General features: G+C 36.2%; 1 protein-coding gene across 1 annotated transcript; it reads right to left on the reverse strand.

Moving 5' to 3' along the window:
* Positions 1-10,010: 10,010 nt before the first annotated feature.
* Positions 10,011-14,631, reverse strand: LOC129076544 (olfactory receptor 51F1-like). The gene is made up of 2 exons (XM_054580705.1): positions 14,549-14,631; positions 10,011-10,998 (listed from the first exon to the last, which is right to left on the reverse strand). The coding sequence occupies exons 1-2, from the start codon at positions 14,629-14,631 to the stop codon at positions 10,011-10,013; spliced, it is 1,071 nt and encodes a 356-aa protein (XP_054436680.1).
* Positions 14,632-18,278: the final 3,647 nt, after the last annotated feature.

Genomic DNA, 18,278 nt, shown 5'->3' on the forward strand with positions numbered 1-18,278 from the left:
TGGAGCTGAGTGGATGTTCTTTAGTGCTTCTGCCATGTTTTGTTTCTCCTCTTCCACATCAGCAAAATATATCCCTTTGAGGACTTTTTTCACCCAGGAAACAAACAAAAAAAAGCCACTCAGGATGAGATCAGATGAATAAGGAGTGTAGGGCATGGGGGTCATGCTGTTTTTTGGTCAAAAACTGCTGAACACTCAGTGAGGTGGGGGCAGATGCCCTCATAAATCACCCACCATGAAATGGGCCAATGCATTGGAAGAGTCTTTAAAAAAATTCATTGAAGCTGAATGCAACCTCTCACAAGGCCAAGTGATATATGGCTATAGATGGGTTTCCAGAACACTCATCTAGTGGGTGAAGCCTGTACTACAAGGGGCCCGCCCTTCAGAAGTTAATTTTTTTTTTGGTTCCCCCTTGTACTTCTGTAGCTGTGCTATATTTACACAATTTTACCTTCACAGTAATTGAAACTTTGCCTCCAAATCTTAGTTTATGACACCTCTTCTCGCTACCTATTGTAGTGTTGACTACTGTTTGTTTAATCCTCAGCTACTATTCCTTTCTAGTCTCAACATTCATACCTGTTCTCACAGGCTACTGAGATGCCACCATATCTTACATCTGAGGCTGCTCAGTTTGGGTTCATCACAAAAGAGTCTCCTGCCTTTTGTGTTGTTATTTAAAGTTAATACTAAAGATGATTGAGTTATATAATACCCATTATTGTTTTCTATGCAATTGTAGTTTGAAAAGATACCACAGAAATAAGCTTGTGGTCATTACTTAATATCCTAAATATATAAAAAAATATAAATAGCCCCAGGCAGGAAATATCAAATGTATATTATAGTGACTATGATATAGTTACTATTCTGATTGTAAGGTGATTCATGAAGTTACTAATTATTAACTTTATAATTATTTGACTGGAAACTATTAATTGAAATAACATCAATTTCTGATTCAATTTTCTGGCATCATTCAAAAATTAATACACAAAAGTAAAATTTTCTTACTTGAAAATTTTAGAAAAACATTTTAAAGGTCATACATATAGAAAAATAGGGGAAGGTGATATTAGAAAAATAATGATCTTCTGACTAAGACGATCAATCCAAATTTAAGTAGATTTTATTTGAATAAAATAAATTAACAGAAAAGTCAATATTTAAAGCCAATGTCCATTGGCAGGAAAATAACAGCAGTAGGGTTCAGAAAGAAACACAATTTTGGTTTTGGAAATTTCCTTTAAGGTGATCTAAGGCATTGGCTTTAAATGTCTTCATTTACAACATTTTTGAGTACTGCAGAATATTAGAATTTTAGAATTAGAAAGTACCTTGGACATATTTCAGTTCCTTCTACAAAATTACATTAATTTTATCAAATCATCTTCCATTTGCCTAAAGAAAACGTAATTATTTTTATTAGCCTTACTCCTGTCAAGGTGAATTGAAAGAATAATGATGGGTGTATATAGAAAAGAACACTTGTAAATTATAAAGTTTATAATCAACCAGGAAGAGAAAACTAAGTGGAAATACATAGTTGTGTCTGAATGACTGAAACATTATATTGAGAAGAATTCCATTTGACCTGTGTGCCATACATAGGGTAAGCCTAGAACCAGCAGAGGGGATTTCGTAAGATGTTAAGGAATGTTCTCATGCATGGAATGAGCTAGAAACATTGTAGTAGTGAGCTTTCAATACTACATGACAGAATGGTCACTTTGTCTAAACACAACTGCTGAAAATGGGACAGATGCATTCATTTAGTCTTTCCGCATATATATATTGCATACCTACTGTAGACCAGGGCTAGAAAATGAAATGCAAAGCACAACAATGTGATTGGCCCTAAATATACTTAATCAACTAGAAAATACAGACAATTAAGACAAAATTAGAGAGTGTAAAGAGTAAATCTAAAAACTTATTTTCAGTAAATTATGTCTAGATTGAAACCTAAATTCTAAGTAAAGTTGGCAAGAAATGGATTTGTGTGCATGTGTGTATGTGTGTGTGATAGTTAATTTTAAGTGCCAGCGTGGCCAGGCCACAGAATGCCCAGATACAGGGTTAAAAATTATTTCTGGGTGTGTCTGTGAGGGTTTTCTGGAAGACATTAGCATTTGAATCAAAAGACTGAGTAAAGCAGATTGATTTCTACAGTGTGGGTGGCTTTCACTCAATTAGTTCAAGTCCTGAATAGAATGAAAAGACACAGGAAGGGAGAATCCTCAATCTCTGCCTCAAGGCTGAGCTGGGATATCAATCTTTTCTGTTCTTGAACTGAAATTTATATCATCAATGCTTCTGATTCTCCGGTTTTTGGACTTGAACTGGAACTCACATGATCAATCCCTCTGCTTCTTAGGCCTTCAGAGTTGGATTGGAACTATACCATTAGCTTTTCTGGGTCTCCAGCTTGCAGATGCTAGATTGTGGCATTTCTCAGTCTCCATAATAGTGTGAATTTCTCATAAAAATCTCCATATCTTTATCTACCATCTATCTATATCTATATCCATCTATCTATCATCTATCTAATTTACCTACATATCAGTCATCTATCTCTTATTGGTTCTGTATCTCTGAAGAACCATGACTAATGTAGTGTAAAAAGAGAGAAAAAACATAGTAGTAACAATTCATAGAGGACTTAATAGAATATTTTTGTTGTTATTTTCTCATCGGTAAATTAAAGATGGTTATAGTGACTTTGTGAAGCAGTGAAGACCTGTCATTTTTAGAATCCCACAACGTGTCAGTCCTGACACTATGTGCTTCACATGAATTATCTCATTAAATTAAAAAAATCATATTGCTTATAAGATTCCAGTTAGAGAGATAAACACTTTGTAATAATTAAGACACAAGAAAAGTTAGGCTTTAAATTTCATTTTTGTAAATTCAATATTTGTGATAGTTTCATCATGCTCCATATGAATGTTTCTCCATAGTGGTAAACTTGGTAGTATAACATTGAACAAATAAACTTGTTACATATACATATAAATGCTAAAATTTTAAGTATTAATATGATTTTTCCCCTTTGATAGCTATATACTACCATTGTTCCTTGTCTCTAAGTAGTCTAAGTAAAATGCCTAGGTATTAAGGTTTCAAACACTTGATGTTTGATAGATTTGTTTTTCACTTCCTAATTATTTGTAGCTCTATTTAAACCTTATTTCCTTGTTAATATTCAAGGGAAATGGCAAGCCATTATTTTGTTACATGTTAAATTACTAAGAATACTTGTAAAATTAATAGTGTATGTTATATAATTAGACCTACTGGAATCATGGGTTTAAGCTATGGATACTTCAATTAGATCTACTCATTTTTGTAGCCACTGCCAACATATTTAATATAAGTTAATTGATTTCAAATGCATTTCTTTGTTGTCAACCTGGTTTGAATGTCTTAGTATATTTGAGACTATTACAGTCTGCTATTCTTGTTACCGAACAAAAGGACCCGTGGAGGGGGGCGGTGCCCAGATGCTATTACCGAAGCGACACCCTCCTTCCCCGGGACCCCTCGGTTGTGGGTCCTTTGCCCGCCGCCCTTGCAATTATGGCTCTGAATGGCAGAGTTTGGTGAGAAGGAAAAGGAACTATTTATTCAAAAGTTATACAGGTTTGATTAATGGCTAAATGTCACCCTTAAACCTCAAAATCCCTTCAAAACAACCACCAGCACACACACCGTCCTGCCTTCCCCACTTTGCCCAGTTAGACCAGTCAGGCCAGTCAGGGTACTGTCCTTCAGAAGAAAGAAAAGAACATAAATCCGGGGCTCGGCTAGGCAGGCCTCTCGCGGGTCTCAGCACCATCCACTGCATCGCCGCGATCTCCAGCTCTTAATCCATAACCATGTGGCACCTTCTCCCGGCCCACTAGCAAGAGTCCTTTCTACCCTCTTTCTTCCTGCGTGATCTTCACGCTGTTCCCCAGAGTCTGTGTCCCTTTGTCTCTCCTGCAGGCCCCTGTCTCTCCTGCAGGCCCCTGTCTCTCCTCCCTCTCTCCCAGTTACATTCTGTATAGTCTTTGAAACCTTTCTGATTAGCTTTGGTGATATGCAAAATAACCCTCCTTGCTTATGAGGAATGAAGCTATCCTGTCATTGACATGCAAAATGACTCTCAATGGCCCTGCTCAAGGCTCCCATCCCCCATGGCAGCCTGCCCTGGGGTGGGGAGAGTATATTTTTCTTGGACACCCAAATCTCTGGACTCCGTTACAAATACCCTTTGAGGGGGCCCTGGCTGTGCCCCATTACATTCTGAGTGGAATAACGTTATTCCCACTAGAAGAAGAGGAAATAAAATCTCATGCCTTGCAACTAATAGATATTGTTAATTTTGGACGTTATTTATCTCTTTGATGCTCGACCCTGGGATTTGAGCACATACTCCAGGTATCCCATAATCTATGTTTTCACTTATAGAATTCGTGTTGTCCTTGCTTTATATGGCAGAATTCTACACTGAAAACTCAAATTAAGTTTTTAAGTTATTTAGAATCTCCCTGTCTAGCACCGTGGATGATAAATTTTAGGCATATTATCTGATCTAAGAAATACCAGCTAGATTTCAAATTGACCACAGACCATGGGTTTTTTTAATCTTCAGAATTGTTTGTGACTTTTTTTCAGAATGGAAATTCAGTACATTGGGAAGAATCTCTTCTTTTTTTCTAAGATGTGTGAAACAATAATAAAATATCTGTCATTATTATTGTTATACCTGTTTTTACTTCCTGTTGTAAATTCTTAAATCAAAGGCAATTCCACAGCATCTAGTGTTTGCATAGTTGTTATTTTATAATTTTCTCTTGGAAATATTTTTTCTAATGAGGCCAAATCTCCTGCTACAAAATGGTCCCACACAAACCTCCTAACATTAATGCGTGTCCATTTTCTCTCTGATATCCCTGTACTTACATCAAGTGAAGATGATGAGGAAGAGACAGGGCTCTCTGGTCCAATTCATCCACAGTGGAGGGTATCTATGATGAACCCATTCCCAGGAGAGTCATTTACTTATCAAAAATCCTATTCCTAAGGGACTTTTCTGGCCAATTGTATTTGCTTCTTTTGCCTTTGTGCTTCAGAGTCACTCTGCCTGCCTCACTATTTTCTCCCCAGCTGGTTTTATGTACTGCAATTGCTAATGTTTTTCTTTTTTTGGTTTGCTATGATTAATATTGAAATATATGCCAGAAATATGCAAATATTGAACAAATATAAAAAGGTGAGTGAATATACTTTTGATAACTGTCTTAAGAAGGAGACCATTGATATCATCTGAACTACACTGGGATTTTAGACTCAGTTATTCCACAGAGAGAAAGACGTTGGATTCTAAAATTATATATAGTGAATGCTACACTCCTATTGACTTGCATTATTAATTCTAATAACAAAAATGTCATATTTTCAATGATCTTTTAAAGGGGTTTTATCATTTTCATTTGCTTCCTCTTATCTACTATCATATCTGATGGTTTGTAATTTTATACCATGCTTGCAGTAAAGAAGAATTACTATTTAAAGATCTCTGTAATTTGAATTATTCAATGTATATGTCCTTTATTGTTTTCTTGAAAAAGTCATATCTGTAATAAATATTTTAATGACATTACATCTTTGCAATTATATTCTTCAGTAAGCTAACTTAAAGCCAGAAACAATTCTTATTAATGCTATGGTCTTTGTATCTGTCCTACTACCTGGTGCATAGTAGATGCTCGATACATGGTGTGTCAGAAGATGAATAAGAATATAATGTGAGATTATGTCCTTGGCTTTATTAGTTCTACTTTTATGATCACAAAACCCTGTGCTGATGGTGCCTTGTGTGGTAAAGTGTGCCACTGCCTTATCATTCTCTGTAAAGAAGTGAGTATGTGAAGTGGGCTGGGAAATCAGACTACCAAAACCCAGAGCATTGGGTGGGCAATGAGCTAAATTGTGGTAGAGTCTTTAGTGACTATGGCTGATGTGTGGTGAGCCTGGGGAAGTAATTTTTAGAGAGAGTATTCTACATCATTTTTATGTCTATATAAAAACATTCCAGAAGTAGCTTACCAAATATGTACTACAGATTTAAAGGGCACTAGCCAATGGGGTTTGGAACTCCATGGGACTGATACCTAGGAAGGTGTTGAGTAGAATATATGAAGGAAGGAGAGTGATATATGCAGGAATTCTAGGTAATGACCAAGTTTCTCTTGTTGGTTTTAACATATGAGGTCTGTTTGGAAAAAGTCCAGGCATTGTTAATATAAAGAGAACAGTATGGACAATATTGATGTAACCTGGCAGCCAAGGGGAGTGGACTGGAATGCATTTAGGGGAAAACAATGGCTTCACTGTACTAGTCAGTGGGGGCAGTAGATGCCATCGAGTAAGCATGTGTACTGTGTGGTTGTAACATTCAAAATGGTCATAGAGCAAGGAATCTGCATCAAATTTTGCATTAAGCTTGAACATTCCTCTGCGGACATTATTTAGATAATTCAGAAGGCCACACCTATGGGCAACTGGTGATTGGCAGCTTCATCACAACAATGCTCCCGTTTGTGCATCACATCTCGTGCAGGGTTGTTTGGCAAAACATCAAATCTACCAGGTGACTCAACCACGCTACGGCCCAGATTGAGTGTCCTGCAACTTCTGGCTTTTCTCAAAACTAAAGTCACCTTTGAAAGTGAAGAGATTTCAGACCGTTGATGATATTTGGGAAAATATGACAAGGCAGCTGATGGTCATTGGAAGAGCTGTGTGAGGTCCCGAGGTGCCTATTTTGAAAGGGACTGAGGCACCATTGTCTTATGTACAATGTTTGTTGTATCCTGCATCTTCTTTAACCAATGTTTATATTTTTCACATTACATGGCTGGATACCTTCTGGACAGAACTCGTAGTTCTTAAAATAACAGGCAAAGTATCCCTAAGAAATTCTTTTACTGTTTGTAATACATTTGATAAATTTTGCATTAAATTTTATATTCCCCATATCTATGGGTATAAATGCATAAAGCATAGGATAAATATGACACTTATAGTGGTTTGCTCTGGAGAAGTTAGAAAGACTGAACTTGAGGAAATACATCAAGAAGGACTTTGGCATTTTCTACAAAATCTTTCATTAATGATAATTTAGTTATTATTTTTCATAGAACTAAATTCAATTTAAAAACTTTTTTTTTCTGATTAGCTTATGAAAAACAAAGGGGGAAAAGGGACAGGATTGCAGGCCTAGAAACTTATAAGAAAAACCTGACTTAGTTTAAAGGTTTTAGTGTCCTAGACTAAGTGTAAGAGTAGAGATGAAGAAATATTTCCATTTTAGAATAGAAACATAACATGATGCAGATTAATTGGATATAGGAGCAAAGGGTGAGTGAGCATTATTTTTTTGTCATTGGCACCTGAGAATTTTTTAAAAATTACATAATAGCAATTAGTCCTGGAAAATCTCATATTCATGAAAAAATGACTTGAATTATTCTAAGTCAAATTGGGCCCAATGAAACTTGGGATAAGTTGAGATAAGACTGAGATCTCAGGCTCCAAAATTGCCTTTTGCCTATATTTTTTGGAAAGTCAGAGCTATGATTGTTATATAATAAGAGGTAGAAAAGCTGGCAGCTAAGACAAACTTCTTACTTTATACATGCCAAACATTGAATTGAATGACTTATCACGGAAATTCAGATGATCTGACTATTTAATAGTCCATTATGTTCAGTTCATATTGACAACTATCACTCAGTATCTGTTAAGTGAAAGGTATTCTTTTAGGTATTGTAGCAGCACCAAAGAATTAAAGGTGTTTATTTTTACACAAACATACATTTTATTTCTTTGTGTTTTTATTGTTGTTCTGTTACAGTTGTCCCCATTTTCCCCATTGCTCTTCCCCACCCTGCCAAACCTCCACTCCCCAAAACAATCCTTGCCCCATTGCCTTGTCCATGGGTCCTCTGTATATGTTCCTTGACTTGACACTTCCTTATCTTTCCCCCTTTATCTCCTCTCTCCTCCCTTCTGGTCCTTGTCAGTTTGTTGTTTATTTCCATGTCTCTAGTTCTTTTTTGCTCATTTGTTTATTCTGTTGACTATGTTCCATTTATAGATGAGATCTTGTGGTGTTTGTCTTTCACTCCTTGGTTTATTTCACTTAGCATAATACTCTCTGCATTTCCATCCATGCTGTCATGAAGGGTAAGAGCTCCTCTTTTCCTTCTGTGGCATAGTATTCCATTGTGTAAATGTACCATAGTTTTTTGTTCAGCTCATTTACTGCTGGACAGTTAGGCTGTTTCTAACACTTGGCTATTGTAAATAATGCTGCTATTAACATAGGGGTGAATAGGTTTTTGGACTGGTGTGTCAGGATTCTCAGGGTATAATCCCATCAGTGGAATTGCTGGGTCAAAAGGCAGTTCCATTTTTAGTTTTTTTGAGGAAATTCTATACTGTTTTCCACAGTGGTTGTACCAGTCTTTATTCCCACCAATGGTGTACTACTGCTCCCTTTTATCTGCAACCTCACCAGCACTTGTTTTTTGATGATGGCCATTCAGATCAGTGTGAAATGGTGTCTTACTGTGGTTTTAATTTGCATTTCTCTGATGGCAAATGATGTTGAGCATCATTTCATTTGCCTATGGGCCACCTGTATGTCCTCCTTGGAGAAGTGTCTGTTCAGGTCCTTTGCCCATTTTTTAATTGGATTGTCTTTCTGGTGTGGAGTCATGTGAGTTCTTTATGTATTTTGGAGATGAAACTGTTGCCGAAGGTATCATTGGCCAATATATTTTCCCATACAGTTGGTTCCCTTTTCATTTGGCAGATGTTTTCTTTAGCTGTGCAGAAGCTTTTTAATTTGATGTAGCCCCATTTATTTATTTTTTCTCCTTTATTTCCTTGTCATAGGGGATATATTGGTGAAACATTGCTAGGTGGGATATCTGAAATTTTCCTGCCTATGCTCTCCTCTAGTACTTTTGGGTGTTATGTTTTATATTTAAATCTTTTATTCATCTTAAGTTTACTTTGGTGTATGGTGTTTGTTTGGTGGTATAGTTTCATTTTTTGCATGCTTCTGTCTAGATCTCTCAGCACCATTTATTGAAGAGGCTATTTTTACTGCATTTTATGCTCCTACCCTCTTTGTTAAAAATTAATTGACCATAGGACATTTTTTTAATTTGAGAAATTTAAAGTTTTATGGAAATACTACTGCTACTACTATTACTACTACTACTACTACTACTATTTATATAGAACCTATAGTCCAAAATACATAAATGAAAAAATAGAGCAAGATCATTATAAAATGCAAATTATGAGAAGGAAAGATCAGATATCATTGAAACAATCATATAATTTAATGAAGAAGATATTTAAGGGTGAGCTTTGACATGTAAGTAGAATTTCAAGGTGGAGTGGGTGTCAAGGTTGCAGTGAATTTAATAGTGAAGCCCACTTTTAAGAAAGGTGCATGATAGAGCAGTTAGCAGACTGGTTTTCTAGACTACAGAGTATGTAAAAAGAGAAAGAGGTAGATTAAAATTTAAATGAAAGGTGAGCCCAAATTTTGGAGTACTTTATCATAGGCCGTTCTGTTTCATTTATTTGTTGGATGAGAAATAAACGTGGAAGAGATGCTTATTGGTTTGCTTATAAATTTTATTTGAGCTAGGTATTTGGAAAGTTATTTAAAAGTGAATGACAGTAGTTTGGGGCAGAAACAGCAGAGAGATCAGTTAATCATTTATAGGAATAGGGTAACTGAGTAGTAGTGAGAATCTGAGTTAGTATTTTCGTATAGAATATATAAGATTGCCTTAGGTAGAATTAGCTACATTGTAGAGATATTTGAATTTGGGCAATGTTTAGTTCCACCCAACTCTAAAATTGCGTGGGTTTATAACTCCAATATCTGACAAATTTTCATTTTCTTTGAGTTTTAATGAGAACAACAATTGTTAAGTATGAGTTCTCTTAAAACATACAAGTTTGAATATAGCTTTTTGAATCTGCTTTGTCTTCACACTATAGATGATGGGATTCATCACAGGGGGAATGAGCAAGTATACATTAGCAATTAGTGTGGGCACATAGGGTGGAGCACGTTTTCCAAATCTGTGAACGAAAGACAGGCTGATCAAAGGGATGTAGAATATGGCCACAGCAGTGATATGAGAAATGCAGGTGCTGAAGGCCTTTTTCCTCTCCTCTGGGGATGCAATGTTGAGAACCGAACGAACGATCAAGATGTAGGAAAGCAAAATAAAGATAGAGTCTACCCCAGCGGTAGAGATTATTGCCGTTAGTCCAAAAGCACTATTGATCTTTGTATCTGAGCACGAGAGCTTCATCACATCAGGGTGGAAGCAATAGGAGTGATGGAGTACGTGGCTGTGGCAGAATGATAGGCGCTTAAGAAGTAGGACTAGTGGTGTCAGAATGATAGTCCCCCTGGTAATGACTGCCAAACCAATCTGAGCAATCCTTGCATGAGTTAGAATGGTAGCATATCTCAAGGGGTTAGAAATGGCCACAAAACGATCAAAGGCCATAGCCAGGAGCACTGAGGATTCCATGAATGTGAAGAGGTGAATGAAGAACATCTGTGATAAACAGGCATTGAAGCTGATCTCCCGTGCATCGACCCAGAATATTCCCAGTACCGTTCCCAGTGTAGAGAGGCATAAACCAATGTCAGTGGTGGACAACATGGAGAGGAAATAGTACATGGGCTCATGGAGGCTTTGCTCAGTGAGGACAATGAACAGGATGAAGGTGTTCCCAGAGAGGGCAGTTAAATAGAGGCAGCAGAAGGGGATGGAGATCCAGGCATGAGCCCATTCAAGTCCAGGGACCCCAGTCAAGAAGAAGATAGGGAAAGTAGAGTTATAGTAGGTTAACATTATGGTCTGAAGGAGCTGAATTCTCTTGCAAGATCTTGACTTTCTAAATTGAGAATTTAAAAATTATCTTTAGTTGAAGTTTGGATTACATTTAGTTAACAAAACTTTAGAGCGCAGCTCAATGAAGTTTGATATCTATATGCACTTGAGTAACAACTTCCAAAATTAACTGAGAAAACATTACCACCAACCCAGGAGACTTCCTAATGTCTTATGCTCATCAATATCCTCTTCTATTGTAATCATTCTTGTGTTTTTTGTTACCCTAATTTCCTTTCTCTGTTCTTGATATAAATAGAATCATGTAGTACATGTTATTTGCATTTTGCTTCTTCCACTCAATATTATTATCTGTAGGATTTGTCACTGAAGTAAGATATTAAATAATTTCAATTTACTTAGCTAAATGTATTTGGTGTTTACCACTTATTGTCTTGTACTCTTATCAATATTTTTAATTACATTTTATCCAATTGAATTATCAATTTTTACTTAATATATTCTCATGAGAATAAGGGATTATTTTTAGCTAATTGCTTAGTAGAATTTTTTGCTTATAGTAGGTGGTGAATATGTTTTTTTTCTAATTAATTTATATCTTATTTGCCATTTCTGGAATTTTCTATTTAACCATGAGAAGGACTTGATCTAAAAAATAATGGACTAATTTTGCCTTGGAAATTCAGAACTATTAAAATCAGATTCTAAGTGAAAATTCATTTTTAACAGCGGGAAACCATCTCTTTTCAGGAAATTCACTTCAGATATTATTACAAAAATTTAGTATGTTTTTGGAAACAAATAAAACCCAAGGATAGAATTAAAAGTACAGGGACAGTCCTAGGTAAACATTTAGTTAAGTATAAAAGAAACCTCTTAAACCAGTAGTAATAGAGTAATTCAATACATGGAGTTGGGTAAGCTCTATTTGAAAAAAAAAATAATAATAAAGCATATACCACAATATACATTTAAATTATTTCCTTATGGTTAAATATTTACTTATGAATAAATTCCACATACTATGAATTAAACTCAGGGAAATATACAAACCTTGAACGAGAAAGAATTTTCTAACAATAACACAAAATATATAAACCATAAGGGGAAAGAGTAACATATTTGATTTGACCAAATACAAAGAATTGTTGTATGGTTTAAAAATCTTTATTAGAGGGATACTTACAAATTGGGAGACATACTTGAAGCATATACAACATTCAGTCAAATAATGTGCTTACCATATAACAGTAAAGAAAATAAAAAATGAGCAAAAGACATTAAAATAGAATTCCCCAAAGAAGAACTGCTAGTAATACAGGAATAATATTTGTTTTTACCATCAGCCAAAGGAATACTAATTAAAACAATTGTTTTTAATTAATTAACAATTCATAAGGATTGTTGGACTAAAAGAAAACTTCTCTCTTACAAGGTGGAGAGAGGTTAGTAAAAGGTCCATTTGTTATTGTTTGTTCAAAAATTAAAGACTTAATTTCTTTTGAATTAACAATTTAATTTCCCAGAAATTACCAATAGTGATAAAAATGGCCACTGCTGCCAGTGTGCATATGTATCAATAATTCCTTCAATAATTTGATACTGTGTGTATTTTATGCACTTAACCCTAAAAAATAACCTTTTTATTTTCAAGGTTATATATTTGTAGACAGATTAATATAGCATATATAAGATTGTGCTATATTCCTTAAATTTGAAACTGGCCTTATTCCTTTAAAAAGCATGGAGCTACTGTTTATTGAGAGATAAATGATATCCATGTTTTCAGTTTATTAGTTTCCTTGACATTTTCAAATGAGTTAGGAAATTCAGAAAATTCATTTCTACATTTTATTCTGCTGTTTTGTTTCTTCATTTAATTCAAGACTGCTTTAAAGCATCTCTAAAAAAAAAATAAGAAAGATTTCTACTCTGACAGAAACACACATGCAAGTTCACCAACTTGCCCAAGGTTTGTTTCTCAGCATCACTGTGTTGTCTAGAGTGGACAAAGAAGTTGAGTTCAGAAACTGGGGGGCTAGCATGTGCTTGGCATCAGGCAGGGCCAGATAGTCTGGGATTGATCTTCGTTTTGTGACCTCCACCTCCCAGTCAACTTCATTCTATTAGACTCAATTTCTATAAAAAAAAAAATGTTGGGCTGTGTAATTGGACATCACTTGGAATATGTACCAGAGGTTTTAGAAAAAGAAGGCAAGTAGCTTTATTCTCATTTAGTTTCTTAGAAGTATGACTAATCAAGAAAAGGGTAAAACATCTCTAATCTTTTAGAAAGAAGAATATGAAGTCTGGTTTTCTAGATTACTAGTCATCTCTCATAAAAAGGAAGGTCTGGAGATATAGCCTGCTGCAGGGAAAAATCAGTTACCATCAGATGATGATTTGGCTACACAGTGGATACCAACACAATCTCTGGAATGACATAATGATTTCCCTGTGATGGAAAATGCCATGAATTTAAGTAATTAAATGTGTTTACTTAATTGATTCATCTATTCTCAGAGAACGATTTAAGAGAGTCCTTCATTATATGTTCCTCAGTTTAGAAACAGTGTTTGTCAGATGACACAAAGTAAACCACTTACATGGAGGTGAAGCTGTGACCATACCCTATGAATGTGCTGACGTGAGGCACTGCAGTCTGTGTCTGCGAACTGGATTAAATATAAACTAGATGAAAGTTTGGAAGATAAATGAAAGGATAGTTTTAACATTTTTAGAGAAAAGAGGAAGTAATATTGAGCTAGGTTCTCTGCTAGATATTTTTACATGCTGTTGCTTTAATTTAACAACAACAGTAGTAGACTTTGACTAACATTCCTAGTTTTAAGGTGAGATGACCTAGGTTCAGAATGACGAACTTATTGAAGGTCCCCATTGATGGATATAATGGAGCCAGAGTATGTATCCTGGGCTTTCTGACTCTGAAAGTATTATCACTTTACTGTGCACACTACTATTGGTGTTCAGACAAAGTTAAAAGGAAATAAAGCAGATTCCTGCATACCAAAACAACTGAATGGGATAAATGTGCTGCAGTAAGTGTAAACCATTAGAAATTGAAGTTAAACAATAGTGAGGATGTGCCAATGATTGTATTTTGGGTTTGGTTATTATATGTGTCAGAAAATACATACAAATAAGTAGCACAGTTTTTGCTATGATTAGCTAAACAGATGAAAACAAAACATTTATATGAGATTTGGAGTTTCTTTTCTTAAATTTTATTTTTCAATTACAGTTTACATTCAGTATTATTGTGTAGTAGTTTCAGGTGTACAACATAGTGGTTAGACTATCATTTACTTTACAAAGGGGTACCCCTGTTACTTCCAGTACCCACCTGGCAAGCATACACAGTTATTACAATACAATTGACTATATGCCCTGTGCTCTCCTTTATATCCCTGGGACTACTTTGTGACTGCCAATTTGTAGTTGTTAGGGATTTGGAATTTCTTAATAGGTTACCAGGTCCATGCAAGTCAGCACAACAGTGGAAAGTAAATATAATCAGAAGCTTGGGGGGTTTGGAGATCAGAGACTAGGGGAAACAAAGGAGAGGGTCTTACCTGTCAAGATGTGGAAAATTAGAATGGATACAAATATAGATATTGAAGGAGCAATGCCAGAAGACAAGGTGAATTATTGTCATTAACATCACTTCCAAAAAATTCTTCCTGTTTATCTAAGCCAAATTACTTGTGATGCAACTTAAAGGCACCAGAAACATTTTATTCTAGACACAAACAAGTACTGTTTCTGATCTGAGAGTAGTTACTTACCTTGGCCTTTAGACAGGGAGGAGAGACCCCTCTTGCCCTTATTTAGAATAGGTTAAAGGAAATCACCCATTTACCTCTATGAATGGAAAATTTTTATAAGGGACCATGATGGTGTAACCATTTATCCAGCTGACGTCATTGTACTCTTGGGGGATTCCTGTGCCATTCTGTTGTGCTTCATCTGTCTGTCCCCTGGGTGAGTTTACTGGCACCAGAAAAAGTGGATGCTCAGATAAGTGGAAAAGAGCCAAACAAATATCAACACAGTGACACAGTAACTCTGTGTTTACATGTTTAATTGAAAATAAAATTGAATCATTACTTTGAACATGGATACAGCATTTATTCCTGAATTTCATTCTGTTATGTGTTTCTCATAAATAATCTATTAAAAAGACTTTTGTGTATAACTGCGTGGAATGACAGATGCTATGAAAGTATCTCCAGGCAGTAGTATAATTTCAGGTATATGGTACATATGCATTAAATGTTGTTAAAGTGAGCCAATGGATTTCTACAAATCTGAAACTAGCAGCAAAATATAATTACGAAGTCAAGGAGTTCCATAGGGGTTCCCTTTGAAGAGAAGAAAATATATTTCACAACATTGTTACTGAACAGCACTTGGGGTGCTCATAAATTCTAGAAGCAGCAATTTGGTGAAAAAGGAAAGGAGTCATTCATTTAAAGGTTATACAATTTTGGAAGAATACTGGGCTTCTGCCTCAAAGCCCATACCCTGTAAAACCCCCAAGGACAAATAACCTTGCCACCCTCTTTTGCCATCCAGACCAGATCTAGGCTGCACCCAGAGTTCCTTCTCCCATTAAAAAATACCGTCCTTTGGGAAACACAGATGCACCGGTGCAGCAGGATTATCCAGGCAGTGTGTCGGCGGGGGGAGGGGTCCCACCTGCTGCCTGCTGCCCTTTCCTCCTGTGGCTGCTCACGGGCCCAGTGCCTGCACCATGTTCCTCCAGCTGTTGGCTCCCCAGTGGGTCTGCGTGCCTGGCCGGGCAGAACCACACAGTGCAGCTCCAGTCACCGGTGCCATCACTGCTTCTCCTCCAAGGAGAGGTAGGAGGGTTATTGGTTGGTCACGTGGCTTCCAGAGCCCGCTGGCCTGGAAACACTCAGACTCCTGACCCCAAACTTGGCTGGCAGGGAAAAGAAAAAACAGGTGAGTGCCAGTACACCCTCCGTTTAAATCTCCTGCCTCCAAATCCTGTGCACTGGGAAAATGTTCAGCTTGCTTGCAAATCCAGGCTAACGTCCATCACGGTCGTCAGTCAACCTGCATCTGTGTGGAGTGGAGCTGTCGCCGTGTTCACCTCCAAGATACAGGTGTGCTGTGACCTTTTCAGCCTTGCATAATCTGTGAAAGCTTCCTCTGGTTGTGTCACAAGACATGCTAGTTGTCTACCCTTCCCTGCGGGAGTCCGTCACGTGGTTTTGGCTGCGATTTCAATCCTGCTGCCGTTGGTGCTTCCCCACCCCCTCTTCGGGTTTCCTTTCTTCTGCCCAGCGATCTGGCCAGATCCCCTCCGTTACAACATGGCAGATCAAGTGGAAGTAACTTCTAGGAAAGAAAAATAAGTTGGTTCTCGAGGTTTATACTTACATCTGTATAATGATTAATGGTTACAAAGTATTATCAGGTGCATTATCTTATTGAGTCTTGGTTGTTCAGGCTAAAATAAACATGTTTTATTTACCTGGCGTTCATTTATAAACACAGTGCTTTACACAAAAGCAGTGGTTAACAGTGTTTATTGAGTTAATTTATCCCTTATTCTTGAAGATTTAATTCACAGTGCAGAAAAGAGAATCACATAAACAAGCAAAACAGAAGTCATTTTATTCAATTCTGTTTAGTTGATGGTTAGGTCAACTAGTTAATAAAGTCAGTTACGTATATAAGTCATAAAAATAATTTTAACCTACACTGAATATTTTCTTTTGACCTAAAACATATATATATATACACATATATATATGATTTATTTGTCATCATTTGATATAGAGTTAGGGGCTTCTAATGTAGTTCTGTAAATTGAAATGTCATATTATCTTCCTTTTGTAAACTGTATTTTAATATTCTGTATGCAATTTCCATTACAATAATTATAATGACTGAGAAAAAGCAAGTAGGGTACAATTCGCTTATTGGGGCATTGAGGACTTGTTAATTAGACAATGAGCTATGAGTATTCCAACCGGCTGCTAGCATCAGTCAATTTGTTTTACAGGAGGAATAAACATTTCTGATTAGTTTAGCAAGCTTATTCAGTGGAACTTGCATAGAAGTCTTAAGTATTTTATTGCAGTATGATTGACATATAAATGCAGTATACATAGCGTGCACAACTTGATGAATTTGAAGATAAGTTTACAACTATGAAACCATCAAGGCCATAATCATATTCATCATCTCCCTGTTTCCTCCTACCCCCTCTATTATTATTCATTTTTTGTGGTAAGAACACAACATAATATTTACCCTCTTCGCAAAATTAAGTATATACTACATTATTCTTTGAAGACAATAGCAGTGAAACTTACATTCTTTGACACTGATTTGTATAATTTTACACAATGTTTTGTTCATAATTTATTTTTGTTAACTGTAGTATCAGTTTATACATTTGAAAGAGATTCCAGATATATTTATAGGGCTTGAATTGAACACTCTGACATTAAGAGTTCTCATACAAGGAAGCATGTGGGAAAAAAAGCTAAATATAACTTAAGGAAAAATCACTAATTGGGAACAATTTACTGGTTTAATTGATATCTAGACAAACACAAGACTCTGCCAATATGAGGCTTCTCTATAAAGGAAAACATAATATTTGGCTGTGTATCTTGACTTTTTCTATGAATGTAGCTTTGCTAAGCCTATAAAATAATCTGCATCTTTTACTCAACTACCTGAGATACACACCCAACCTTTTGGATAAAATCCCCCATGAGTGTAGGATGTTAAACTTAATACCACAGGAAAACTACAAGTAAGAGAGCAAGAACACATGTATGTGAGAACTCATTATTCAGCCAAGAGAAAAATGGGAACCATTTAATAGATATGAAACTGACCCATTTCTTGGGGAAAAGTTAGTGAGTCGCTGAATACAGATGGATTCGAGAGTGGATGTCATCCTCCCTATGGGTCATTGCAGTAAGGAAAAAACAGAGTTCAGCAGAATGGGGCACAGATTCCTTCTGTCTTCATTGTCACCACAGTTATTCCAGTGAACATCTGTTCGCTTTCCTGTCTTCCCAGCACACTGATAATCCAGAGACAATGGCATGCACCTCTCTATCCCCCAGTGACACAGCAATGTCTAAACATTCATTTATATGGAGAATTTGGTTTCTGTGCTTGACCTTTAAGGTCCCTGTGGACTACTTGCCACTTGAGCGGGTAGCTGAAACTCTTCTGAGATTACACAGCATTGTCCTATATTTATAGAAGGAAAGTTTTTCTCTTTTTATGGCTCTAGGGAAATTTAAATTT

The sequence above is a fragment of the Pteronotus mesoamericanus genome, unplaced genomic scaffold, assembly GCF_021234165.1.
Source record: "Pteronotus mesoamericanus isolate MK-2021 breed Mesoamerican mustached bat unplaced genomic scaffold, CSHL_Meso_final contig_594, whole genome shotgun sequence".
In the NCBI taxonomy this organism is placed as follows: Eukaryota; Metazoa; Chordata; class Mammalia; order Chiroptera; family Mormoopidae; genus Pteronotus; species Pteronotus mesoamericanus.